We start from the raw sequence: 27,157 nt of genomic DNA, 5'->3' as shown, positions 1-27,157 counted from the left end.
CTATGACTGCCTGATTCCCCTGCAGACGCCATCTGGGAAACTTCCCGGCGGAATGAGCTGTTCCCTCCTCCGGTCATGGGACAATTCTCACGTGGTCTGACAGAGGAGCCACACGGCCGCCTGTGCCCCAGGTCTGGGGCGTGAAGATCTGCACAAAGCAACCCACCTACGTCACTCCAGGCTCCAAAGCCACCAGTGGCTCTACGTTGCCCACAAAACAAATCCTCAAAGTTCCCGCCTCACGATTAAGCGTCTCCACACGGGCGCCTGGGTGGCCCAGTTGGTTAAGCTCTGGCTTCAGACCAACTTTGGCTCAGGTCATGCTCTCACAGTTCGTGAGTTCGAGCCCCGTGTTGGGCTGTGCCGACAGCTCGGAGCCTGGAGCCTGCTTCGGATTCTGCGTCTCCCTCTCTGCCCCTCCCCTGCTCGTGTTCTCTCTCTCGTCTCTCGAAAGATGAATAAACGTTAAAAAAAAAAAAAAATTAAAAACAAAAAAGGAGCCTCCACAGACCGTTCATTTTCTTTCCTCCATATTCTCTCTCTTCCACGTCAGCCCCTACAACTTTGGTGGGACTGGCCTTCTCGTGGGTCTCCAAGCCTGACGTACTCCTCGTCCTCGTCTGCTCTTACCATATCCCCTCCTGGGCCTGTCCTCTGCCCCGTAGTCAAATCGTGTCTTTCCTTCAAAACTCACCTCCAGGCCCCACTTCCTCGGCTTAACGCCTCTGACCTGCCTCGAGCAACGAGCATCAGCATTTCTTGTCCGTGACTCCCCTCACCATTCTGCACAGACGGGACCTGAGTTGTACGCTGTGTGGGGGCTTACGCTTTACTGCATCCTTCCAGCACCTGGCAAAGTGCTGACCACACACATCAAAGAAAGGAGAGGAAGGGCAAGACAGACGCACTACTCAGTATGTCCAAGGCACTGGGCGCCTTCTTGTTCACTTCCCCCAGCCGCGCTGTGGCGTGGACGCTAATCACCCTGTCCTCAGGGCTCCGCTCAGGTGTCACATCCTCAAGGCCTTCCTGCCCACCTCGTGGCATGCCACCTGACTGTGCAGTCACACGATCACACTGCCCCCCCACCCCACCCCGGACATTCTCTGGAGGACGCGTCGCTGACGGAACTGACAGACTTCTTTCTTCATTAGTTCGCTGCCTCCACGAAACTCTAATCTCGATCACAACAGGAACCTGTGGCTCGCCTACTGCTGTCTCTCCACCACCTCAAACCATACCTGGCACGTAAGCACGTGAGGAGAAAGCACCCGTCCAACCACTGAGTGGATAAACGAACCTTCGTATCGCAGACGAAGCACCCGAAGCTTCGGTGGGTAAGAAACTCGCCTGAGTCACTCGGCTTCCAGAATAAAGACCGAACCCAGGTCTGGCTCTCGACTTCGCGGGTCTCGTCTGGCAACTTCTCCCGACTCTCTGAGCCTCCCTGCCTCTACTGCACTTCCTGCAGCACCCGCGTGCCATGCTTCCACATCGTCAGTACAAAGAGGGCTGGGGACGATGGGCCGCAGCCGTGACGTCCAGGAGGTGAGCGTGCCTATGAGACCATGACTTTGGTGCTGTCGAGGCCATTCCTGACCCTCGCGTTGCCTTAGGTAGCTAAGGCACAGACAGGTAAAAACGGGATAATAAGAGTACCCGCTGTTGGGACGCCTGCGTGGCTCAGTCGGTTAAGCGTCCGACTTCAGCTCACGTCATGATCTCGCTGCTCGTGAGTTCGAGGCCGCATCGGGCGCTGTGCTCAGAGCTCACGGCCCGGAGCCTGGAGCCTGCTTCAGGTTCTGTCTCCGTCTCTCTGCCCCTCCCCCACTCATGCTCTGTCTCTCTCTCTCTCTCTCTCTCTCTCTGTCTCAAATATAAATAAAACATTAAAAAAAAAAAAGTACCCACTGTTAACAGGGTCGTTGTAAGAAGTATATCACATAATTCATGCAAAGTGGTTCTAGTGGGGCTTGGCACCCAGGGAGTCCTCATTGCCTTTAATAATAACGATGGTGATCATGATCGTGACGTTGTCTTTATGACTCTGGTCGACAACAGTCATACTAGAGCACTGATACTACGGCACGATAATCATGCTGTGGCGTTATTATGATTATCATTATGGTTACTCCCACAGGCTGCCGTTAGCCAAAACAGAACCATTCAGGGCACCTTCGTGAAATCTCTGTCAGGTGGGTCCAGGCATCCTGTTCTCACGTGGGCCCTTCACGGCAAAGGGCAAGAATTCTGAACCTCCCCCCTTTTCTTCCCTTTCCAGAGGCTCCGCTGGCCCATTCTCTGGAATTCTCGAAGAATCTCCAGAGAAGTGGGTGGGACACACTAGCTGCCACCTCGGTGTCAAACGTGACTCCAGGCCCAGGTGCACCCCCTGCTCGCTTAATTACGGACAGCATGGGACACACGTACCTCAATCTTTTTAAAGCCAGAATCCACCCAGTACAATAACTGGCTGAGGGGTTCAAAAGCCAAGGCCTCTACGGTCTCCAGGCCGGAGTTGATGATCACCTCTTGCCCTGTACTCCCATTCAGACAGAGGCGCTGAAGAGAGAAAAAGAACAAAGGCTGTGAAACGCGCAGACGACCCCGCGCCAGCTCGGTCCCCCCCGATGGTAACCGTTTCCTCAACAGGCTTGGCTGGCAAGGGATGCGAGGTTTTAGATGAGTCAACTTCCCACGTGAGCGAAGCCGGTTTCCGGGCAAAGTGTTCTAGAACATGTCACCGCTTCCTGTTTTCAGCAGAACACCTAAACACAACGTAATCATCTGTAGGACTCTGCATTAGCATTACGAACACCGGTTACTGAACGATGCCGTATCACAATAATGAGGTTGGAGATTACGGAGAAGCAGGATTTTGTTTGCTTTTAAAATACACGAAGCCAGACTGCTGTTATCTCTGAGTTCTTGGGTCAGTTTTCAGAGGCTCTCCTCCCTTGGGATAGCTCCACCCACCAGTCCCTCCCAATGCCCATCCCCCACCCCCCATCTCCACCCTCCTCAAAACCCGGCCACAGTAAAATTGGGTTGGAAGTCCCGAGAAAGCTTGTTGGAATTGCTTTTCTAAAAGGGATTAAGTGGGCAATGAATAAAGATCAAATAGCTCTCCTTTAAAATGCATGGGTTTGAGTGTAGATGGCTATCTATCTGGCCTGTGTGGGGATCTTTAGAGCTCACTTCCCAGTTCTTGACTGTGTTCGGAATAGCTCAAGTGGATAATTACGTGGAGAAGTCAAGTATTACTGGGTCATGGCTTCGGCAGAAGGACGCTTAAGAGGCAGCTGGTGTGATAGTGACTAATAATCCTACGCTGCTAGTCCTAAAATCTTCCCAGCAGGAAAAGTGAGGCTTCCCTTATAAGCCAGACTGCCGACTTGGGCTCCCTCTGTCCTTCCTACAAGGACAGAAGTAGGCAGGGCAAGAAAATGCTAAAAGAGAAGACTGAAAATTTTCATCAGCCGGCCCTGAAATGAGTTACCACGTAAAACCTCTAATACCCATTTCTAATACCTGTTGGGAATTAGAAGTGGGCCATTTGGAAAGAGGCTTATCAGGACTGGGCGATCACGAGGCGTAGCCCCCGCGAGCAGACCGAAGGGTTGACGCACCTGGATGATGTCCAAGGCCAGGTCAGACCAATACAAGCAGTTCTGCTCATAGTCAAAGTCCAGGGCCACTGCGGCCCGCAAGCCAGTGAGAGGCAGCTGCTCTGTGGCTCCTGAGGCCAGGTCATAGCGGTGGATGGACTTCCGCATGGCGTACAGGATGAACTCATTCTCCTCTGCACAGACACACAAAGCAACAGAGAGGGTGGGCCCGGGGGTTGCTGAGGAGGTCTTGGCATGCCTCGCCTGTTTTCTTCTCATGCCTAAACCTCAGAGCCACGGGCCCGTGGCATGGATCTAGTGGCAAAGCACGGGAATCGAGATGTGGAAAGCAGAATCGCCTTTCCACTTGGGACAAGCTACTTCAACCCCTATAAATCCGTTGTCTTGTCTGCAAACCGTGTCCCTCGTTACATTTGCTCTTTTTTATCTGGGTGCCCCAGTAGGCATGCTCCAACATCCACGCTTCTGAGCTCGACCTAGAAGTCTTTCAAGTTACACATGAGAACATGATGACCCCACGCAGTGTGCTCTCCTTCGTCACAGGACTGTATCACACAGCACCGTAATCACGTTGACTGGAGACCCCTCGTCACGGAGACTCGTAGCTAATCTGTTTGCTCACCCATCCAACGTCATTCACGATGACACAGGGCAATTATATCAACCTAGTGTGTTTCCAAAACAGTAAGGCTACATTTGTTCTCGAATACTTAACGAAACGTCTCACCACACGATCATCCCGAAGATTCTGTCTCTACTTAACAAATACTTACACAGTGTATATACCAGCTTCCGGCATTTGTTTCGCGGGCGTAACAACCGCCTGATGGAAGCATGACTGTTAGCTCGATTTTATACGTGAGAAAACCGACAGCAGAGAGGTTAACGCACTCAAGGTCACCCAACTCGGAAGTAAGAGAGCCACGGCTTGAACTTGGGCAGTCTGGCTGCAGGACCTACATTTTACCCACTACACAATGCTGCCTCTTACAGTGGAGATGCTCACGTGGTCGTTTTTTGAAGACACAGAAATAGAGGCCCAGAGTGTTTGAGACGACTTACTTAATGTCAGACAACCAGTCACTGGAGGAGCTAGTCTTCTCTCTCTTCTACTTAAGGAACGGCCTAGAAAATATTCAGATTTTTCCACAGCGATGGACACGAGCAGCACAGCCCCGTCCATGTCTAACGTGTCCATTTGGACAGTATGCTGTGTGTGGGACCAAGACCTGAATCTCTCTGCCGCAGGCCTGCAGGGTGACCGTTTTTCGCTCTCTCTGATTCCCTTCATTGAGTTCACGTGGACTAGCTGCCTGCTTCCCAGCTAGAAGATAGATAATGCATCCCCCCCCAAAAATCTACCTACAGTTTTTTTTTTAAAGATTATTTATTTCGAGAGAGAGCACGCAAGCAGGTGAGGCAGAGAGAGAGAGGGAGAGAGAGCATCCCAAGCCGGCTCCACGCTGTCAGCACAGAGCCCAACGTGGGGCTCGGTCTCATGAACCAGGAGATCGTGACCTGAGCCGAAATCAAGAGTTGGACACTTAACACCCAGGTGCCCCTACATACAATTTTTAATAAAGGTTAAGTCTGCCTACTTTTCCTTTGGTCTCATTTTACTTCAAAAATGTCTAAGCCGCCACCACAGGGTAACTAATCTCTTCTTCTGGTTTTCAAGGGAAGCTTCCCACTGTAATTCCCAGTGAAGGGGGCCGTTAAGACGAAAACTGCCAAGCCCGTGCGTGACAGGGAAGTCAAGGACTCTCGTCGCAGCTGCCACAGGGGGTCGTGGAGGATACGTTCACAGCAGCAAGCTTTCCACCCCGCATCTCCAACATCTGCAAACCCCATGCTGGGGCTCTGGTTTTCCTTCTAACCACCTGATGCCTTTATAGCAGAGCCTGAGTCCAGAAAGACTTGCCTTAGGATTAGGGACAGAGGAACATTTCCCATTTCTGGTGTTCAGTGCTTAGGAAAGGAACAGAATTCTTGACCAATCCCAGCCTAGGAAGAGCCTAGACATCTGTGTTATTACAGTCATCATAAAGGAAGGAAGATGACTTCATTTTTAAAAAGGGTGCCCAGGGGTGCCTGGATGGCTCAGTCAGTTGAGTGTCCGACTTCAGCTCGGGTCATGATCTAATGGCTTGCGGGTTCAAGCCCCCACGTGGGGCTCTGTGCTGACAGCTCAGAGCCTGGAGCCTCTATCAGACTCTGTCTCCTTCTCTCTCTGCCCCTTCCCTGTTCATGCTCTGTCTCTTTTTCTCTCAAAAATATTTAAAAAAAAAACTGATGCCCAGATTACCAGATGCCCAGATTACCTCAATCTTTACAAAGATGCTGTGGTTCCCATCAGCCCTAGGAAACCATCCTTTCCTTTCTTGGTACACCCCTGCCTTCTGTGCCATGCGTCTTTTTTCTTTTTCTTTCTTTTTTTTTTTTTTTTACATTTAGGAGGTGGTCTACACTACAAATGTGCTTTTTTTTCTACTTTGGTCCCTGTTCTATTTTCTCCTCTCAGCAAAGAAAACAGCTCTCTTACCAGTCTAGGTGGTTTTCCACACACTGTTTTGTCCCTCACAGAAGTATCTTCAGAAACGTTTATTATGAACGTATGCACTCCAGCCCTTGAGAGCCACCACTCCAACCCTACTAACCCAAACCCTCATCAGTAACAGCTCTCGTGAGGAGCATATTTGAATATTATCTGCTCATTTGCAGGAATCTGCTGAAGCCGTGTTCTTTTGAAGTCTCCACAGCGAGGGACGTTAATGACTCTGGTAATGATGGAAGATTAAATTAAGGGACTAATGAGCTTAGCATGAAAAACACCGGGGCAAACGCTGGCAAGCGGTGAGCAATGGAGGGGGGCGCTCTGCCCCGTCTGCGGAGGGCCATGCGCTTCTCGTGATTCAGTGGGGTGCCGATGGCTGTTCCATCAGACCCCACCACCACCACCACCACCACGGGTCCAAGCAGCCCCAACCATCCACCTTCACCGAGAGGTAAGAGCAGGAGGAAGGGCTCACAGGGAATAAGGAAGTTCTGCAAGAACAAGAACCGGAAACAGAGGAGGGAAGAAAAAAGAGGCCGGGAGGTGAACTCTTTGCAAGGGGATCATCGTCTCCTGCCTGGGTTGCAAATACCTGTGCCATCACCGCTCAGTCAACTTAACGCACGTTTGGACCACACCGTCCCCTTACAGCGCAAACCCTCGCTCCAAAGAATGTTTTCCCAATGAGCATGCATAACGGTCACCTAAAATAATGCGAATGACACTCATCTGCCACTGGGGCGATGGCCAAGGAAGGGCATGGGGCTTAAGAGTCTGAATTTGAACTTTGTCCCTTACCAGATGCGTGACCTCAAACAGGTCGATTCATCCTCTCCTCTGAACATGCTTCTTCGTTTAAAAAAAAAAAAAAAAAAAAAAAAAAAAAAAAAGCGGACTCATGATAGTATCTGCTTCATTGGGTGGTGATAAGGATTAAAATGGCAACACAAGGAAAAGTACATTAAAAGTGTGAAACTCCATTCAAGTATTCGTTATAATTATCATAAAAATGAAGATAGACCACTTCGCTACTTCCCAAAGAGCCATAGTTTATGTTCCAACCCTGACAAACAGACCAAGGGACACACAAAAGACCCTCGCCGTGCCTAGGACACAAGAGATGCCGAATAAACATTTTTCAATGACCAAAAGGGATTTCCCTCAAAAAGCTACTCTCTATTCCTATGCAAGCATAAGGCTATAAATTTGGTTTGGATACCAAGGTTAGAGGAAAAGGGGAGGTCTGTGATGCTTGCAATTCTTATGTTTTTCTACCACTGAGTTAGAAGGGCCACAAGACTGGACCAACGTGAGATCATAAGGACACTACAATGACGTCTCAAGAACTCAAAGGCAAGAAACCACCTCTTACCTGCCAAGGGACACGGGACCAGTTCTCCTTCCAGCCGTGTTTCAACGTCTCCTCCACTACAAGTGTCCCCAGAAATCTTCCGATAGCTGTCACCCCCCCGCCCCAAGAGCAAGAGGTCAGACACATCCAAGAACAGCCATTAAGTCTTCATACCTGGAAACCTATTTCCTATCCACATCCATCTCTTCATTTCCCTATAGAACAAGAAGGATGTTTCATCATTCTCAATTGGTTCTGCTTATAATTACACCGGGAAGCCCAGATAACAGGGAAGACTGTCCCGGGCAAGAGTATACATGTATCCCTTCCACGAAGTCCTATGACGATGTGTCCTTGCTGAAGTTTATGACTTAACATATAGCTAGAGCTACAGAGAAGCTTACGGGTTTGCATTTTTTTCTCACAGAGGGTAGAAGCGTTTGTAAACATCCTAATTCTAAATATTGCCCAAGCTACCTGAGACCCGCTACGAATCCAAGCGGTTGGAGTATGAAAGGAGCCCAGGTGGCTTTCTCTGCTCTCTCAAACCCAGTGCAGACATGTCCCCAGCACGTTGGGGTACGTACCCTCTTGTTCTCCTGTATGTAGAACCCACAGGACAAGGCACAGGAGGGGAGTATGACTTCCCAGGAAAATCAGGATCCGGAACACAGACCTCTAATGCCAGATCTTCACTCATCTTGAAGCCAAAGTCACTGCAAAGGCAATCGGGGTTTGTTAGGGCCAATGGCTTGTGTACTTGGGGCATGTCAATACCAACTCTTGTGACTTCTCCCATAACGCCTACCAACTTACTGTAAGTTACTAAACATGTCCCTTTGAAGAACACTCCCTTTTTGATGCTAACACACTTTCAATAGAAACGTTGTATCTGAACCACGACTGGCAAACCGCGATCATATGCCAAAAACAGACAAAGGCATTACACCAGAAACAAAATAATATTACTTTTTTTTAGCTGGATCTAGCTCCCCACCCAAAGGCACTGGGTCTGCCCTCTCTTTGTTAAGAGGGACCAGCAAATGTTAAAGAGTTACTAGCACTCAGTGATACTTTCTCCTTGACATGCTGACAAGCATTAGAAAGGAAATTTAAAAGAATCACCTTTTTAAATGAATGATTCAATGTTATTTAAGACCATGTCCATGCACTACCTAAAATCACCGTGGGTGTCTCATCCTGTACTTTAGGACACAACACTTTGGCCCACGAGACCTTCTACAATTTGGGGGCCACATCTCTGCCAAAATACTCAGCTCGGGGGCGGGGGGGGGGGGGAGCTGGAGTAGGAACCAGGGACACTAGGTCTAGTCCTGACTCTGCCCTTTACCGCAGTGAACAACCCCAAGAGGAGGCAGTTACACTATATACGTCCCAAAGCCCGGCCCAAAACCGAAATTCGAATTCAAAGAGATTCTCCACGTTGACATGCTCTACTCGAAAGGCTTCCTTTACTCTATTCAGACCAATGAATTACTTATTAAACACTTTCTCCACGAGAAGTGTTAACAGGTATGGGGCTGAGTGGTCTGTGGGTTCCTTACGCCACAATCGACATTTAGCAATTTGTAGGAATTTTTCAGAAGGGAGAGTTTTATTACTGTGTGGAACACGTCTCATTCATTAAATCAGGTCATTTTTACCGAATGGCTGCTTACGATCTTTTTGGGGGCTAGGTGGAGCATTACCTAATTATTTACTTGCCTCCAATGGCAAAGCACCTGTTCTTAGGCTTCTGCAATCTGTAGGTCACGGCCTAATAGGCCGTGAACATACGTTGGGAGGGTTAAGCCCAGCTTCTGAAAGAAACTAACTCTGAAATCAAGGAACATATGGGCCAGTGGCTGGGCTTTCCAGAGAGGTCAGAAAGGACCGTCAGAAGCAACCAGACTTCCACATGTAGCTGTCAGTTGGCAGCTGAACTAACGCACGGAAACCATAAACTCACTCATTCTCATTTCCCCCCCTACAGTCTTCCCTCAGACCATCCCGTCCTCACTGCCGCGGTCCAAGGCCCCCAAACATTTCCAGGAGCCACACAGTCCAGCCAGCTCCTTTCTAGCAGCTACACAATCAGAGGCCTTGAAATCAATACATCCTTTATCATTTTCATGGGTCATCACCCTCACGATCTCATCTGGCCTGAAGCCCAACTCTGTGAGAGGCAAGACAGGTGGTTTTCCCCGTCCAAACTGAACCCTCAGCCCCTAGTGGGTTTCCACGAGTCAGCTGGGATGACCAGGGGAGATCAGTGGGAGCTAAGCCAGTTTACCAAGAAGGCACACCAGCCTCTGGTTGTTGGCTGCTGTTGTCGTTTTGGTAGAAAGGGAGCAGATTTTAGAGAAAAAGCACAGCAGGGGTCTTTAAGAAAACAAACCAAAAACAAAGGAGAGTTGTTAGGGTTTCTTACATGTTTATTATTTCCTTTTGTCTTGAAGTAGTTAGGATAAAAGAGAGAAGAGAGAGAGCCTTACAAACTTTTCCATGAATAGGGCCTCTACAGTCAGGGGACCTCAGGCCAGCAAAAGCTCTCAGATTAGAATTTACAATTTGGGGGCATCTAAGAGAGAACACAAGGTAGCAAAGGGGCACTGAACGGACAACCCTGGGAACGTCAAACAGCTCTGTGGTTTTACACTGCAAGGCCCTATGCCGTTATCTCAGGACCACATGGCTTTCAAAGAGAATGCGCGTCCTGTATGGTCTAAAACCCGGCTGTTCAAAGGATGGGTTGGCAGATTAGCGAGCTCAGATCACCCAGAGCAGGGCACCAGCTACAGAGCCCCAGAACTGGAGTCAGAACTGGCATTTTAACAAGATCCCAGGTGATTCATACGCACGCTCGACTTTCAGAAGCATGGGTCTAGGGCAGGAGTTGGCCAGATCTGGTTAGCTGTTCTTCTAAACAGAGCTTTCTGGGACCACAGGCATGCCCATCCACCTACGGCTGCTTCTGTGCTCCCACAAGCAGTCGCCAAGCCACCATCATGGACCGCAGGGCTCGCAAAGCCTAGGACATTTACCCCATGTCCCTGTTCCAACCTCAGGCTAGAACATATCACAGGCTTCTGGCTTTCATCGAGATAAGTGTGGCTTCCTAAAGCAAACTTTAGCTGTTCTGAGAATGGCAGTGGCTGAGAAGTGAGTGACGTGCTTAGTTCAATACCCATGCTCTCTACTGACAGCCCCGCCCAGCCTGGGGTGATTTCATGCTGGATTACAGGCACCAGGGACTGCCTACGGGCTCCCAGACCCTATGTGTTTTACCGCTAGAATCATCTTCCAAAGCTAAGCTCTGCTCTGATCAGCGACTCTCCTCAGAGCCTTCAAAGACCCTCTGCTGCTTACAGAATAAGGTCCACACCCCTGTCTCTACCCTTACCTACCAGCCTCAGTTCCCCTCACTGACCCCACTTCATACCGACAAGGCATCCGAACCAAACTACCAATGACCTCCCCACCACCCCTCCGCCTCCCCAGTGCTGCCACATCTTCTCAGAATGCTCCCGTCCACAAATCCAGGCGCTTCTATCTCTAACCGTGCCTCCTCCAGGAACTTCCTGATTCCCAAGCCCCAAATCAGTCTCCTCGTTCCTGCCAACAATCACAATAAAGGCACCCCTTCCTCCTCCAAGGTACGTGCGGCTTTCCCTCTCTGGCCACAGTTATCTGTGGACCTGTCATTTCTTCTGCTGTCACCATTCTCAGCCCTGCCTTGGGTACTCTGCTCCAGGACTGATGAATATACAAATATACATGCACTGACATTCCCTCACTGCAGATAAAGAAGCACACTCCCAGGGGCGCCTGGGTGGCTCAGTCGGTTAGGCGTCTGACTCCAGCTCAGGTCACGATCTCGCGGTCTGTGAGTTCGAGCCCCACGTCGGGCTCTGTGCTGACGGCTCGGAGCCTGGAGCCTGTTTCGGATTCTGTGTCTCCCTCTTTCTCTGCCCCTCCCCCGTTCATGCTCTCTCTCTGTCTCAAAAATAAATAAACGTTAAAAAAAAATTTTTAAAAAACAAAAAAAAGAAGCACACTCCCTACAGGATAGGCTTCTAAGGAAAAGGAGTTACTTACACAGGAACCTTCAGTGTGTCCCCTTTGGAAGCCGCCCTCCTAGAAATAAATCCCAGAGTGATCCATTCCTAAATAAACTATGGCAGCTTCCCTAGGATGTAACTCCTCTCCCACATTTCGTAGCTATAAGAATTAAATGGAATAACCTATATAAAAAGTGCCTAGCACCATTCTTGGCACATCAAAAATTCTTAAGAAATCTTTATTTCTGGGGCGCCTGGGTGGTTCATTCAGTTAAGCGTCCGATGTCGGCTCAGGTCATGATCTCACCATTCGTGGGTTCGAGCCCCGTGTCGGGCTCCGTGCTGACAGCTCAGAGCCTGGAGCCTGCTTTGGATTCTGTGTCTCCCTCTCTCTCTCTGCCCCTCCCCTGCTCGCTCGCTCTCTCTCTCTCTCTCTCTCTCTCTCTCAAAAATAAAGATTAAAAAAAAAATTTTTTTTAATCTTTATTTTTGAGAGACAGAGACAGAGTGTGAGTGGGAGGGGCAGAGAGGGAGGGAGACATAGAATCTGAAGCAGGCTCCAGGCTCTGAGCTGTCAGCACAGAACAGAGCCAGACGCAGGGTTTGAACTCACGAACTGCAAGATCATGACCTGAGCCAAAGTCGGACACTCAACCGACTGAGCCATTCCGGGGCCCCCCAAAAAAAATTAAAAAAAAAAAAAAAAAGGAAATATATATTTCCTATGATTGCCTTCTTTCCCTCAGGGGAAGGAACCATGCCCTAGCCTGTATGTAACACTGCTGAGGAAGACACAACCCAGTCCCCGGGCATCCAGGAAGAACCCACCATTCATAGTCCTCTCGGGTGCAGGAGCAGTTGGACACGACCACGGGCCGGTCAAAGTCCTCTCCGTTAAAGCACGTCGCGTGGGGAGTCCTCCGTTTGAACACAGTCTTGTGTCCCAGCAAACACTCGTTGCCCCGCTCATCAGACGGTGACCACAGCTTGTAGTCATTCTCCGTGCAGGGAACCCCTGAGGAAAAGGAAACGCGGCATGAAGCGTCCGAGGGACACCCACATGGGCCTTCCCGTCCTCCCCGCCCCTCAGCCCCGCCACCCACGTCCGGCTCATCCCGGTGCTTCTCAGCGGGCACGCAGACCTCGGGAACTGTCCCAAGCCCCTGATCACCTTGCTCTGATGCCAGGAGGCACCCAGGCAAATGAAAATGGTAACGCCTGAAACACAGACGTTTGTCTGAGAAATCTGGGAAGAAGCAAGCCACCTTTGGCACTCTCTAAACTTCTGAAATATTTTAGCAGATTCAGCAGTGCCTTCTAGAAATGGGTATCAGAGGTGCCTATCCCCCAGGGAGTTACGCCGAATCGTTGGTAGATGGTGTCACCCAGGGGTTTTGTCTCCTGCCTGCTTTCTGGGGGGGTAGGGTGGGCACACCTGGAAGGAATGGCCCGAGAGCGACAGAGTCCGCTGTCACTGCTTGGAAGAAAGTTCGTGGAAGATTCACGGAAGGAGGGGCTGAGAAATGGTAAGACAACCTGGACGGTCACTCCATCCACCCGTACTCACTTGGAATTTAAGCAGAGTGGCTTCTACGGGAATTCCAAAGTATACCTACGTCTATACTGGTACTCTGTGTCTTTTTTATAGCCGTGTCAGATTGCATGCTGCCTGAAACTGATGAACAGCCGTCAACTCAATGCCATTCAAATCAGCAGCTACTTATTAAGCCCTGGCTGCAAGGCTCTCCGGCTGTTCAGTGGGCGGAAAATACAGAATGCACAAGACAGGTTCTTATTTCTAAGACCCTTGTAATCTAGTCGATGGGGAGTGATATAAACAGGGTGACAGACACAAGTTTTAATTCACGGCGTGAGGGGTGGGCTTATGTTCTGCACACGGACGAGAGGCGGGGGGGGGGGGGGGTCCTCTGGCTGGGATATTAGCGGCCAAGTGCGTTGGATCCTGAGACGTGAAAAGGATCTCGACTAGGAGAAACGGAATGGGTAGCAGAGGGGATGTTCCAGATAGTTGGAATGATGTCGGCTGAGCCAGAAGGGGGAGGAAAGAGTAGGGCTGCAGAGGGAACGGGGGAGGAAGAAAGACTCTGGATTACACTTCTCCCTGCTTACTTACACATCCTGTGCCTACACTAGCAGACGGCAGATGAGATCCTAGACGGCCGAGAGGTCCCTGCATCATGGGGCACACTGCCATTCACACGGGAGTCACCCGCTGAGTCTGTCAAAGCAGAACTGCTGATGTGGAGGGATGTTTTTCATTTACTCACCTGCTCAACGCACACGCACGCAGACCTACTATGCGCCAGCGACTAGACAGGAAGTGAGGGTGCAAGACGTAACACCTGCTCCTACTAAGAGCTGTCTGAGTAACTACCTCTGTATTTCCCAACCGCTTACTGCATACGTGTCCGTCTCCTTCAACGGCTACAGACTCTCTCGAGTACAGAGTGTCGAAGCCGATGCCCTGGTCAACAAATATCTCCACGGAGAGGGCCGAGGAGGCAGCGGCTTACCCAAGGCACCTGTGGCATTGACCTGCAGGATCAGCCAGCTGTGGACATTCTCCTTGTTGGAGCCAAAGATGGTGAAGACAGTGCTCTTCTCGCCGGGTTCCGTGAGGAGCCCGTACACAAACACTGGGCTCTCGGAGAAGATGAACGTTTTCCAGGTCTCCCCTTCGTTGGTACTGTATCTGCCAAGGACGAGTAAGAGGATTCTTACTTACAGTTAAAGTCTCTAGGGCAAGGGCTTGGTTTCCAGGTAACATTCACTAGTGGTAAGAGCCAGGACTCTCTGGAGGAACAGCCGGAGCAGGGAACCTTCAAGGCTGTGCCAGAAAGCAAGGACGTGCTAAGAGACTAACGGAGTCAGTGCAAAGGGACACAGCAGCCAGCCTGATGGAGCTCCGACTGGCCAATTTGGGAAAATCTGAACACAAAAACAGAAAAATGACGGTAACAGATTATACACCCAATAGAAATACGACAGGGGTCTCCGAATGATGCTGAAAGGAAGAGAAAAGGGAAGGGGGAAGATGCTTTTCTTATGCTACAATGCTACCCAATACATATTGAAAACAATGACAGCATGAGAAAAACAACCATCCCATAACCCGCACTGTAATGACCGAGTCAGGCAAAGAAGACCACTGAATGCTACAACCACATGGTTCACACGGGGACCACGGTGTTCACATCAACCCACAGATGAATCATTCACTGCAAATGGGGAAATGCAATCTTACAATGGATTAAGAGTCACAACTGTCACCAAAGTTAGCATCACTAACAATGGGACAACCTGACGTCACGTGCCTCCCGGATAAAGCGTTGAGAGAGTATCATCTGTGTACCGTTCTGTACGACCGGACAAATCCAGAACGTGGGACGGTCTCCGTGGCCACTGGTCGGGATTCCTCCAACACAAAACTGAGGCCGTGAAAAACTTAACAAACCAACCAAGAAAGGCGGAAGGCTTGTTACAAAGAGACTAAAGAGGTGTTAACGACCACACGCAATGGGTAAACCTTGACTGCATCCCAGACCGGTGGGGGAAGGCAGCTGTAAGCAGTTTGGGACAACTGAGAAAATATAAATACAGTGTCTAAGGGACACTGAGCTCATGTGAATTTCCTTAGATGTGATAATGGCATTCTGAGCGCATAGGAAAATACCCGTACGTATCGGTGATACATGTTTTAAATATTTAGCTGTGAAGGGGCACGATGGCTACAACTTTCTTTCAAATGGCTCAGCAAGGGGCGCCTGGGTGGCTCAGTAGGTTAAGCATCCAACTCTTGATTTCAGCCCACGTCATGATCTCACAGTTTGTGAGTCTGAGCCCCGCATCAGGCTCTGCACTGACAGCATGGAGTCTGCTTGGGATTCTCTCTGCCCCTACCCCGCTCATGTTCATGCTCTCTCTCTCAAAATAAACAAATAAACGTTTTTTTTTTTTTAAACCCACAAATGACAAAAGGATAGACACATGGACAGACAGGCAGGTAGGGTGAATAGATGACAGAAGGAAAGCAAACTGGCAAAATGTTAGCAACTGGTGATTCTGGGCAAACTTCTGTGGGTGTCCTTTATACGATTCTTCCGCCTTTTCCCGCGCTCTGACAGATTTTTAAGGTGGAGGAAAAATATGTCCAGAGAAAAGTCTCCAAGGAGGGCTTGTTCTTGCTACAGCAGAACGAGAAAGCAAGCTCTTTAAAGAAATAGGCGGCACTGACGTAACTGTGCTGATTTTTCATGATCTTTTGTATTGAGGGGGAGGGGAGGTGCAGAGGGAGATGGGGAATACCTAACACCTGCTTCGCCTCCCAGGAAGCTGGCCAAGATGCTCAACATGAGAAACCACTCAGGTAGAGCTCTCTTCAGTGTCAGCTCTCGCTTCTCTCTTAAATCCTACATGCAAAATTTCTCTTTCTTTCACGTTTCCTGTATTTTTGAGATTGTAGTTTTGCTTCCTCAAAGAATGCTTGACACAAATCTTTTCGCAACATCATACAACCCAAACACTCTCTCCCAAATCGAGATGACGACAATGGGTACTTCTGCAAGAGGCCACGGGTTAAATGGGAGGTGGGGAGCGGTGTACAGGGCAACATAAATAAAGAAGGTCAACGAGGACCAAGTGACTCCCCTACGGATCTTCCAAAGAGGAGAGATCCTCATCTGGCTGAACTGCGTTTGGTTGAAGCTGATTTTGAAGCAGATATAGGGATAAGTTAACTCATTCACTCTCCTTGCACCAGCGTGATGAGCTAACGGCTGAGTATCACTTTTAAAGGAAAATGAATGGGAAAAGCTGGCCTATTATCCAGACAGGATGAGAGCTATCAGGGATAATGTTGGAGGTCCATCCATTTGCACAGCCCCGTAATTCTATTTAGGAGCTCCTTGAACCCCCGATAACCTTAGGAAATGAAGCACCCCATTTCTTGAGAGGTTCCCAGATGACTGATGGGATGACACTTTGATGAGACTGATACATGGCCAAGCAGAGCCTTGTATTTGAGAACAAACTGCGCATTTAGAAAGCGGTGCTTGGGGCGCCTGGGTGGCTCAGTCAGTTAAGCGTCCGACTTCGGCTCGGGTCACGATCTCGCGGTCCCTGAGTTCGAGCCCCGCGTCGGGCTCTGTGCTGACGGCTCAGAGCCGGGAGCCTGTTTCGGATTCTGTGTCTCCCTCTCTCTGACCCTCCCCCGTTTATGCTTTGTCTCTCTCTGTCTCAAAAATAAATAAACGTTAAAAAAAAAAAATTAAAAAAAAAAAAAAAAGCGGTGCTTTTTCCGAGTTTCAGGGAAGAAGCAAGTCACATTACCACTACAACAGTTAGGGAGACATCTACTCTAGACCAGGTTCTGATCCCCTAAAGAACAACATGTATTGATGGGGTGAAAATGACAACAGCCTTGCAAGAAAACAAACCAAGTCACCTGTGTATTCCTACAGTCAGGAAAGACCATCAGAGCCCTAACCTTCAGGACTGGAGGATTCAAAATGTTCAGATAAAAATACACACATAGGGGTGCCCGCGTGGCTCAGTAGGCTAAGCGTCCGACTTGGGCTCAGGTCATGATCTCACAGTTGTGAGTTCGAGCCCCGCATCGGGCTCTGTGCTGACAGCTTGGAGCCTGCAGCCTGCTTTGAATTCTGGTTATCCTTCTCTCTCTGCCCCTCCCCTGCTCATATTCTATCTCTCTCTGTCTCTCAAAAATAAATAAATTTAAAAAAAAATTTTTTAATGTTAAAAAAAAATACACACATAATCCCAGGGTCAAAACTCTCAAGAGGATGGGAAGGTCATTTAATATAATTAATGTAATAAATTTGTAATATAAATATAACACAGATACACTAAATAAGGGAAGTGGTAATATTCGAGACATTAATGTGTGGCTGTACGGAAAGGTCCTTGATGAACTCAGAAAAAAAAATTAAAGGGCAGTACTTATCTGCTGGTTAATTCCCGTTATAATTCTGATGACAAGTAATCTGCAGCAACCGTGAGCAAACAAACCCAAAATGAGTCAAAGATTATGCTTCAAATTATAACAATTAGTGATAGATTCGTGAGTCAGTGGGATGGTGGGTTGGTTGCCTAGTAAATTCTACAAAGTATTAGCAAGAAATTCTATAAAGAACCAGAAAGGGTCCTTTTGATGGTCAGTGGTATAAATAGTAACAATAGAAAGGAGAAAAAAAGGCAGAAGCACTCAATTTCTATTTTGGTTGTATCTTTACCAAGAATGATCTTCAGACTGGACAAGGCAGGAAAAAAAGACAGGGACGTTAAAAGAAAATGAGTACAAAAGAGAGAACGTTCTAGAGAATAGAAAAAGTTCAAAATACGATGGCAGATAAGAATCTCTAAAAGAATCACAAAGAACAGAGATTCTTGAAGCCCAGAGGAGGAAGAATAGTTTTACTTTCCTAAAGAACATAAAAATGGGGGCGCCTGGGTGGCTCAGTCGGTTGAGCATCTGACTTCAGTTCAGGCCATGATCTCGTGGTTCGTGAGTTCAAACCCTGCATCGATCGGGCTCTGTGCTGACAGCTCAGAGCCTGGAGCCTGCTTCAGATTCTGTGTCTCCCTCTCTCTCTGCCCCTCCCCCACTCGTTCTCTGTCTCTGTCTCTCTCTCAAAAAATAAATAAACATTAAAAAAAAAAAAAAGGAACTAAAAAATGGTTTCAAGAATGGAAACAGCTGATCTGAGAGACCTTAGAAAAGAAGGAAGTCAGGGCTGGGACTCACATGGTTTCACACCCAAGTCACAACACAACAATCGAATCCCACTTCCTTTTCTCAAGGTAATCCTTGATTTGAAGAAGAGGGCAATGATAGAGAACGTTCTTTTTTCATAAGGATCTCTATGGACCACACAGCTAGATAAAATTCACCGCTGGGAAAACAAGTCCCGGTGTGCTGATTGCCGACATATGGTGTGAACCCAACCCCAAATGAGATCGCTAGTCCCCACACTGCTCCCTGCTTTAGTCAAAGACATGAATAACAATGTGGAAGGTCAACCCATCAAATGTGCAAAGCCTACAAGGCTAATTGGACTGGTAATGCAATTAATGCCCAAACAGGATTCAAAACACTCTTATTACATCAAAAGAATAAGCAAACATGAGAAAAAAGTTCCCACGTTGTTTCAAAAGCCTACCTGCTCAGACACCTGCTCAGATGGAGAAAATCTGGTCTTAAATACCATATGATTTCGCTTCCATGTGGAGTTTAAGAAACAAAACAGATTGAACACAGGGGAAGGGAAGGAAAAATAAAGTAAGATAAAAACAGGGAAGCAAACCATTAGAGACTCAACTATAGAGAACAAATTGAGGGGTTGCTTGCTGGAGGGGTGGTGGGTGGGGGATGGGCCAAATGGGTGATGGGCACAAGGAGGACGCTTGTTGGGATGAGCACTGGGTGTTACACGTAAGTGATAAACCCCTAAATTCTACACCCGAAACCAATACAACGCTATACGGAAGGAAAAAAAGTAGTGACAAAACTACTCTAAGTCGAGATGATGCGTTCCATTATTTGCATCAATTACCTTGTTTAAATTGCCACGTTAAAAATACTGTGAGGCGTTTCCACGGATGAGAAAACGGAGTCTCCATAAGATAAGTAATTTGCTGAGGCTACCCAGCTAGTGAAGGGTTATACTGCCTTTATCATGAAGTTGCAATACGACTCAAACTGGCTTGGAGGTAAAATAAATAAATTAATTAAAAGAATGCGTTATTTCATGAATGTGAGCAGTCCAATGGCACAAGTCCCCCCAGTACGGCAAAGCTGTCGCTGGGATTCAGTCTGTTTTCTCCACCCCTCGATCATTTTTTCCTCTCTGTGGTCTTCATTCTCAGGCTGTTTTCCTACACGATAGCAAAGGAAGTCACGGGCCTCCTGGGTTATGTCTGTGGAGACAGACAGCTACGTACTCCCAGAGATGCAAGGAAAGGAAAGTATGCTGCATGTTTAACTACCCTAGTTTCCTTCTGGAGTTTCCATTAATGCTGAAGGTGGCATTTCCACCCTACACGCACCTATTCAAAATAAAATCTCATGGCGTCTGGGTGGCTCAGTCGGTTGAGGGTCCAACTCCTGATTCCAGCTCAGATCAAGATCTCACGTCTCATGAGTTCCAGCCCGGCCCCACCTTGGGGTCTGCACTGACAGCACAGAGCCCGCTCCGGATTTTCTCTCTCTTTCTCCCTCTCTCTCTCTGCCCCTCCCCTGCTTGCCCGCATGCTCACTCTCTCGCTCTCAAAGTGAATAAACTTTTAAAATACCACTACGACTACTGGGGGCATCGGGGTGACTCGGTCGGTTGAGCGTCTGACTGCGGCTCAATCTGTGAGTTCGAGCCCCATGTCGGGCTCTGTGCTGACAGCTCGGAGCCCCGGAGCCTGCTTCCGATTCTGTGTCTCCCTCTCTCTGCCCCTCCCCCACTCGCGCTCTGTGTCTCTCTCTCTCTCTCAAAAATAAATGAACGTTAAAAAACTTTTTTAGGGGCGCCTGGGTGGCTCAGTCGGTTGAGCGTCCGACTTCGGCTCAGGTCACGATCTCACGGTCCGTGAGTTCGAGCCCCGCGTTGGGCTCTGCGCTGATGGCTCAGAGCCTGGAGCCTGCTTCCAATTCTGTGTCTCCCTCTCTCTCTGCCCCTCCCCCGTTCATGCTCTGTCTCTCTCTGTCTCAAAAATAAATAAACGTTAAAAAAAAAATTTTTTTTAACTTTTTTAATAAAATAAAAGTACTACTACTAAATATAGTCTCAAGTCAATGATATTACAGTAGTGTCGTATAGTGACGGATGGTGGCTACACTTGTGAGCACAGAACATACAGAGATGCTGAATCACGACGTTGTACACCTGAAACTAATGTAACATCGTAGGTCAACTATACTCAAATAAAAAAATTAAAAGAAAAAAAGAAAAAGAAAATCGTGCCTTTAATAAAATCCATCAGAAAAAAAAAAAATAAGATCTGTAGGTTTCACGGTGACACTGAACTAAACCTACTGATAGAGATCACAGCACAGATAGGATCTCAAAAACATGATGCTGAATAGCAGAGGCCAAATAAGAAACACAGGAAATTCTGCTAGCGGCAGAAGTAACCTACAGTGATAAAAATATGATCGGACCATCAGTTTGCCTCTAGCTGGGGAGGGGCGGGGGGGGGGGGCGGTGGTATTGGAGGAAGGGGCACAGAGGGATTTTCTGGGGTGATGGAAATTTTCTGCATCTTGACGAGGCATCCTCCAGCACTAAGTGGTGGATTTACAATCTGAGCATCTCATGGTGCGTAAATTGGTATCTCAGTTTCTACGAGATGATTTAGTAGAAGCTAGAAAGGTAGGGAGGCGGTCAGAAGTGTAAAAAGAGTCTTGGGTTCTCACTGGCAGAAACTGGGTGTCCAGAGCTGCGTTGGTGTTCATCCCTGCATGTTGGGGTCAGATCTGGGCCCCACATTTGAAAGCACTGACACCGTGAGGTGGGCTAAAGGAGACCCGGATGGCGAAGGGTCGGGACCCCACAGCATCAGAGGACAGGAACCGGAGCCACCTGCCACGGAATGGGAGACACACAGGAGGACAGGGAGGGGCCTCAGATCCTGAAAGGTGTTCAGGGGAAGGAGGAAAGGGCCTCCGTGTGCGTCTCCTGGGGGCAGAACTAAGCCTACTCGCTAGAAACCGGAGAGAGGAGAATTGGGGCTCTCTCCGACCTGAGAACCTCCATTCATAAAGGAATAAATGGATAAAAATGGTGAGCGAATGGAGACATGAACAAACTGTCCCAAAGTGAAATGGAAGCCCTTCGTGATCTGGTAAATTTCCCGTGACTCAAACTATTCAAGGAAAGACTGGTGGACTTCCATAAAAATGCTTTCAAGCACTCGCGAAAGGCCAACCCAGATGACGGACTACGTCCAGATTCCTGCTGGACATCTCCCCTTGGACAGCCCAGAGCAATTCAGCCCACCGTGTCCAAACCCACATTCCTCTGATGGCCTTTCAGGGCCTGCTCCCCTCACTTTCCCCTGCGCCTCTACGAAGGGTTTCATCAGCGTCCCCCGTCATCCTAGTCAAAAGCAGCCCTGCAGACGTTGTCCCCCAAAATGCTCAGTCCCCCCACCAGCTTCCTCTCTCACCTCCACTCTTGCTTCTTTTACGTTCATCCTCCTCAGCTGGCCAGAGCCATCTTTTCCATAACGTGAATCTAGCCCTGTCATTCCCCTACTGAAAACCCTCTAGGCGTTTTTTAGGACCCCCGACTTTGAAAGGCAAGTCTGATCTCTCCGGGGAGGCATGGAGGTCCTCCGGCCCCCAGCCCCTACCTACACCGACCTCAATCCCCATGTCTCACGGCCGCCTCCCTGCAGTCTGCATTCTATTACTACTCGAGCTTACAGCTTCCACCCTGGTTCAGGCCGGACCTTCTCTGGCCAAGGTCTTTCTAACCCTGAAATGGCACACCAACCTCGCTCAAGCTTCCTCTTCCTCCTCCTTCCTTCTCCTGGCTTCCTTCTCCTTCCTTCTCCCTGGCCCCCATTCTGTGTTCCCACAGCACCGTGTGCTCCTTCTACCTTACCCCGTACTCTATTTTCATGACCTGATTTTGTGAGCATCTTCGAGCAGACTGCCCTTTGTCAGAAACGAGCCCTCCTCCTCACTTTCCCGCCCCTGGCAGCTGGCACCTTTCTTGGCACACAGAAGGGGCATTAATTAACATTTGCTAAAGGAAAGTAAATGAACTGCACTGTATTTTTTGAACCCCATCACTCAGTTTCTTAACAATTAACAGGTGATAACACTGGCTTCACTATAACCCAAAGGCCAAAGAGACCACATGAGGGTTAAAATGAAGCAGGTAGGGATGACTCTCTCTGCAACCGTCCCAGTAAGTGGTACCCCCCCCCCCCCCCCCCCGCCGCCTTAATGCTGACACAAGCGTGCAGGCTAACTGCCACCTCCCACATTCTGGAACCAAGGGGCTGCTTCCAGAACTCAGGTCCAGAAAAGACAGCTGCACTGCCGGATGTAATCTTTGCACTGTCTTTTCGGGGTTCCGGGATGAAAGCCCTATTCAATCAAAAATCTCCTATGAGAGGGGCGCCTGGGTGGCTCAGTCGGTTAAGCTTCCGACTTCGGCTCAGGTCATGCTCTCACGGTCCGTGAGTTCGAGCCCCACGTCGGGCTCTGTGCTGACCGCTCAGAGCCTGGAGCCTGTTTCGGATTCTGTGTCTCCCTCTTTCTCTCTGACCCTCCCCCATTCATGCTCTGTCTCTCTCTGTCTCAAAAGTAAATAAACGTTAAAAAAAATTTTTTTTTTTAAATCTCCTGTGAGGAAAGACGCTTTTGGGCGAGTCCAAAATATTATTAGTAAACTACCAAGAATAGCCTTTTGCTGGCAGGTAAACCTGCCTAGAAGAAACAGAAAATGATCTTGTCCTTCATGATCAAGTCAGCAAACCTGTGTTTGGGTTTTTGTTTTGTTTTGTTTTGCTTTGTTTTGTTTTGTTTTATCAGAGTGGAAGAACACAGAAGCCCCTTCTCTGAAGAACACACCGATTATACACAAGAAAACCGCGCATCCCCTGAGCAGGTTCACGGTGACAACGTGCTGATCGAATGAAGCTGAATCCCCAGAAGGGGTTCTTATTTACTCATTTCAGACATGCAGACACAAGAGCAAAAAATACAGGGTTCCACTTCTTGCCCTCAGTTTCAATTAACAATAACAAAGGTAACAGAAAGGCCTCAGAGGAGAGTCCAGGCAGGAGCTGAACAAGTAATGGCTGACTCTTAGTATCTGTGCTAATCAGGGAAAGAAAGACGTGAATAGTTTAAATTTTTTTTAATGTAGATTTGAGAGAGAGAGAGGGTGAGAGAGACAGAGCGCAAGCGGGGAAGGGGCAGAGAGAGAGAGGGAGACACAGAATCCGAAGCAGGCTCCAGGCTCCAACCTGTCAGCACAGAGTCCGACGCAGGGCTCAAACCCCCCGAACCGTGAGATCATGACCCGAGCCGAAGCCAGACGCTTAACCGGCTGAGCCACCCAGGCACCCCAGATGTGAATAATTTAAAAGAACCACCATCAAAACAAGACGAAACAAAAACCTAACTCTTATATTAAGCAATGTTCCAACCTCTGTCCCTACTGAAACTCTTACGAGAGTTCCTGTTGTTCCTGATGATGGCTTTCTTCCCTAAGGCTTTGTGTCAGGAAGCTCTCTTTGGAAACAGGTCCTTCCCCTGGCCTCTCTTTGTAGCTGGCTCAGAGACATAACAGAGCCACAGTGGGCACAGGCAGCTCCTGAATGATGCCTCACTCGCCTCTGCACCCTCCGTACCTAGAACCGCGACTGGTTCATTGCACGTGTTCAACAAATGTTCACGTAATTGACGTGAAATGATTATCTAACAGAAATATGCTCGAGTTCCAGCTTGGGCCCTAACTACTGACAAGTCACATTATTTCCTTATGTGAAAAGTGAGGAAGGTAGACTGGGCTAGCCCTGATGCCTCTGGGTTGCACATATCTGGGGGACCAACCCCCACCCCCTGTCACTCCTACTTGAGTTCCAGCAATTGCCATTTAGGCAGAGCACTGTGGGAGCAGTCCCCTCAGAGCCGTGCACCTGCCACAGTCCTGCACCCCTTCTGGTTTTATCAATCAGTAAAGAGGGGCGCCTGAGTGGCTCAGTTGGTTAAGCGTCCAACTTCAGCTCAGATCTCACAGTTCACGGGTTCAAGCCCCGTGTCAGGCTCTGTGCTGACAGCTTGGAGCCTGGAGCCTGCTTTGGATTCTGTGCCTTCTCCTCTCCCTGCCCCTCCCCTGCTCATGCTCTGTCTCTCAAAAACAAATAAATGCTTAAATAAATCGGTAAAGAAATAGGCAATCTTGCAAGACTAAGTGTGCATGACCTATTTACTGAACAATCGAACACTGACTAAGCACCTGCTAGCCTTTACAAAATAGAAATACTGGGCAAAAGAGTATTGTTAATGAGTTGAAAAAGTCAGGCATATAACGAAAGGGTAACTAGCGAAGGACGTCCATATGTGATCAATGCCCAAATAATAAGACAGACAATAAATGCTGCAAGACTCCAGGAGAGCGATCACGGTGGTCGGGGAGGCCAGACTTGAAGGGGCCCAACACATCTAGACCTGCAACAGAAATCCTCTGTTTGTGCTCAGGTATCACAGTAAGTGGACACTGCAGTCTGAGGATATGAACTAACCATAGTATTATTTCCTGCTTCTCTTCTGATGAAGCTGATGGCACAGGGTGACAGGTCAAAAGCAAAGAAGCAGGAGAAGCAGAAAACAAAACCAAACCACCACTACCACAAAAAACCCAAAAACCAAACCAAAACAAAAACCTCTGAAAGCAACATACTAAGCAAATGCCAGGTGGCTACAGAGATTTAGGCCAAGCTCAGACTCCTATTCGGGACACATGCACCTGTCACTAGGAGGCCTGAAAATATTCTCGTATTTGCAAGTGCTTTATTTGAGCCACCCATGCAGATGCCTCCAAACACCCCGGAGCAATACAAAGGCGCCACAGTGCCCACACACCCTCCAGTCCACAACCCCACGGTCACTTTTAAGTGTCTGGGGAAGGCACGGTGCTTTTCTGGCAGCAGGTTTGTTTTCCTGACCGTGTGCTGCTCCTGCTAGTGCAGCAATGACACTGCGTTCCCGGAGCACGGGCGCACCGACAGATGGTGTGAGAGGACCAGAGTCACGCGAACGGCTTCCGTGAAGCCAGCCCGGAATGCAAATGGAACCTGCAGAGAAGTTAAACGAGGAGAACCAGAAACTGACTCTACGATCGGACTGCCACTCAAACAACGGCATGGGACGCACAGGAAGCCCAACTGTGTCCCCTACCATATGTCTCACACAGCAGTGCCCCAACCGTCACACCGTTTGTTGGCCTGGGGATCTTAGTCCTGGAGGATGGACTCCTTCCGAGTGAAGGGAAACATCTTATTTTAGAGACTCAGTACCCGGCACGATTCAGGTTTGCCAAGCACGTGAGATGCAAACTGATAATTGATGGATAAATAAGTAAGTGGACGGATAGGTAAATAAATGGCAGCTCAAATGTGGGAAGCACAGCGCTCGGTGACTGTCCTCATGGGAGCAAACACCAATCGGAATGCGGATACAGTGCTGCGTACAAACAGGGCTTCTGACTCCTGGCTCGAGAGAAGCAGCTGACCAGGGCCATACGGACTGGAGAACGGCCAGACGCCAGGACTTGGCTTCTCTCTGCTTCTTTGAGGCCAGGCTCCTCAGCACAGGGCAAATTCACCACAGGGGAAACCAGATGCTAAGGCCTCTTTTTTCAAACCACCCACCTCTCTCTTGCTGCTGAACCCTGTTTCTAAAAGGAGCAAAGGAAAAGAAGGCTTTCTTCTTTGCATTAAACAAGATGATTAGTGAAGCCTCTCCGCCTCCGTTAGTAATACATCTTGTGGGTTCAGCTCAAAACTGGGAGGGCGCCTGGGTGGCTCAGATGGTTAAGCGTCCAACTCTTCATTTTGGCCCAGGTCATGACCTCACGGTTTGTGGGTTCAAGCCCCGTGTCAGGCCCTGTGCTGACAGAGAGGAGCCTGCTTGGGATTCTCTGTCTCCCTCTCTCTCTGCCCCTCCTCAATTAGCATGTGTGCATGTGCGCTCTAGCTCTCCCTCTCTCTCTCTCTCTCAAAATAAATAAACTTTCTTTTAATTTTTAACATTTATTTTTGAGAGAGAGAGAGGGAGCATGAGCATGAGCAGGGGAGGGGCAGAGAGAGAGAGGGAGACACAGAGAGAGAGGGAGCTGTCAGCACAGAGCCCGATGCGGGGCTCAAACTCACAAACCATGAGATCATGACCTGAGCTGAAATCGGATGCTCAACCAACTGAGCCACAGGCTCATTTTTTTAAAAAGAGGGAGAAGTGACAGCCTGTGTGCCCTGATGTAACGTTAACAAAACTAACTTTTGTCCTAACTCAGACAAAAATAATCAAAGAAGTGGTTCCGATAAAAGCAGACTTACGCAGGCAGAGTTTACAGACCCTTGACATTTTTGCTTTTCAGAGCAATACATCTGCAAAGAGTACAGAATGCAATTTAACATGAGTACCAGTCCGGCCTGTCACTAACAGATGTGGGAATCCTCGGCAAGCTACCTTACCTTACTAAGCCTCAGTTTTCTCATTTACAACATGAAGCAGTTAACCCCAAATGTCCCTTCTAGGTCTGTTCCTATGAATCCCAAAACCAAATGGATCACAGCAGAAGTCAACTGATTACCACGTAGAATGCATTCTGAAATGATTACTCAGGTACTATTATCATTTATCGACTGTTTTTATTATCACTCATTCTACGTCACACACAGAGCAAAGAAAGACAAGTTAAAGTCCCTAGTTAATTGTTTGGTCATTATTAATTTACATTTATAGAGAGCTGTCCTTTGTAGGCTCAATAAAATTATTTCATCTGTTCCTTATGAT

General features: G+C 48.6%; 1 protein-coding gene and 2 long non-coding RNA genes across 3 annotated transcripts in view; 1 reads left to right on the top strand and 2 right to left on the bottom strand.

Moving 5' to 3' along the window:
* Window positions 1-27,157, bottom strand: part of SORL1 (sortilin related receptor 1) — a 171,627-nt gene that overhangs the window by 71,005 nt on the left and 73,465 nt on the right. The window contains exons 13-18 of the mRNA XM_058687081.1: window positions 14,130-14,308; window positions 12,424-12,610; window positions 8,122-8,250; window positions 7,556-7,641; window positions 3,630-3,802; window positions 2,431-2,562 (exon numbers count right to left, since the gene is read on the bottom strand). Coding sequence (XP_058543064.1) covers window positions 2,431-2,562; window positions 3,630-3,802; window positions 7,556-7,641; window positions 8,122-8,250; window positions 12,424-12,610; window positions 14,130-14,308 — 886 coding nt within the window. The remainder of the gene's footprint in view (window positions 1-2,430; window positions 2,563-3,629; window positions 3,803-7,555; window positions 7,642-8,121; window positions 8,251-12,423; window positions 12,611-14,129; window positions 14,309-27,157) is intronic.
* Window positions 4,998-7,037, bottom strand: LOC131486957 (uncharacterized). Its single transcript, XR_009249537.1, has 2 exons — window positions 6,982-7,037; window positions 4,998-6,887 (listed from the first exon to the last, which is right to left on the bottom strand). It is a non-coding gene; the product is annotated as an uncharacterized LOC131486957 (long non-coding RNA).
* Window positions 17,030-27,157, top strand: part of LOC131486958 (uncharacterized) — a 46,571-nt gene continuing 36,443 nt past the window's right edge. The window contains exon 1 of the long non-coding RNA XR_009249538.1: window positions 17,030-17,195. This is a non-coding gene — a long non-coding RNA (uncharacterized LOC131486958). The remainder of the gene's footprint in view (window positions 17,196-27,157) is intronic.

The sequence above is a fragment of the Neofelis nebulosa genome, chromosome 10, assembly GCF_028018385.1.
Source record: "Neofelis nebulosa isolate mNeoNeb1 chromosome 10, mNeoNeb1.pri, whole genome shotgun sequence".
Classification (NCBI taxonomy): Eukaryota; Metazoa; Chordata; class Mammalia; order Carnivora; family Felidae; genus Neofelis; species Neofelis nebulosa.
The sequence above is the reverse complement of the archived record's forward strand: the minus strand, read 5'-3'. Positions and strand labels throughout refer to the sequence as shown.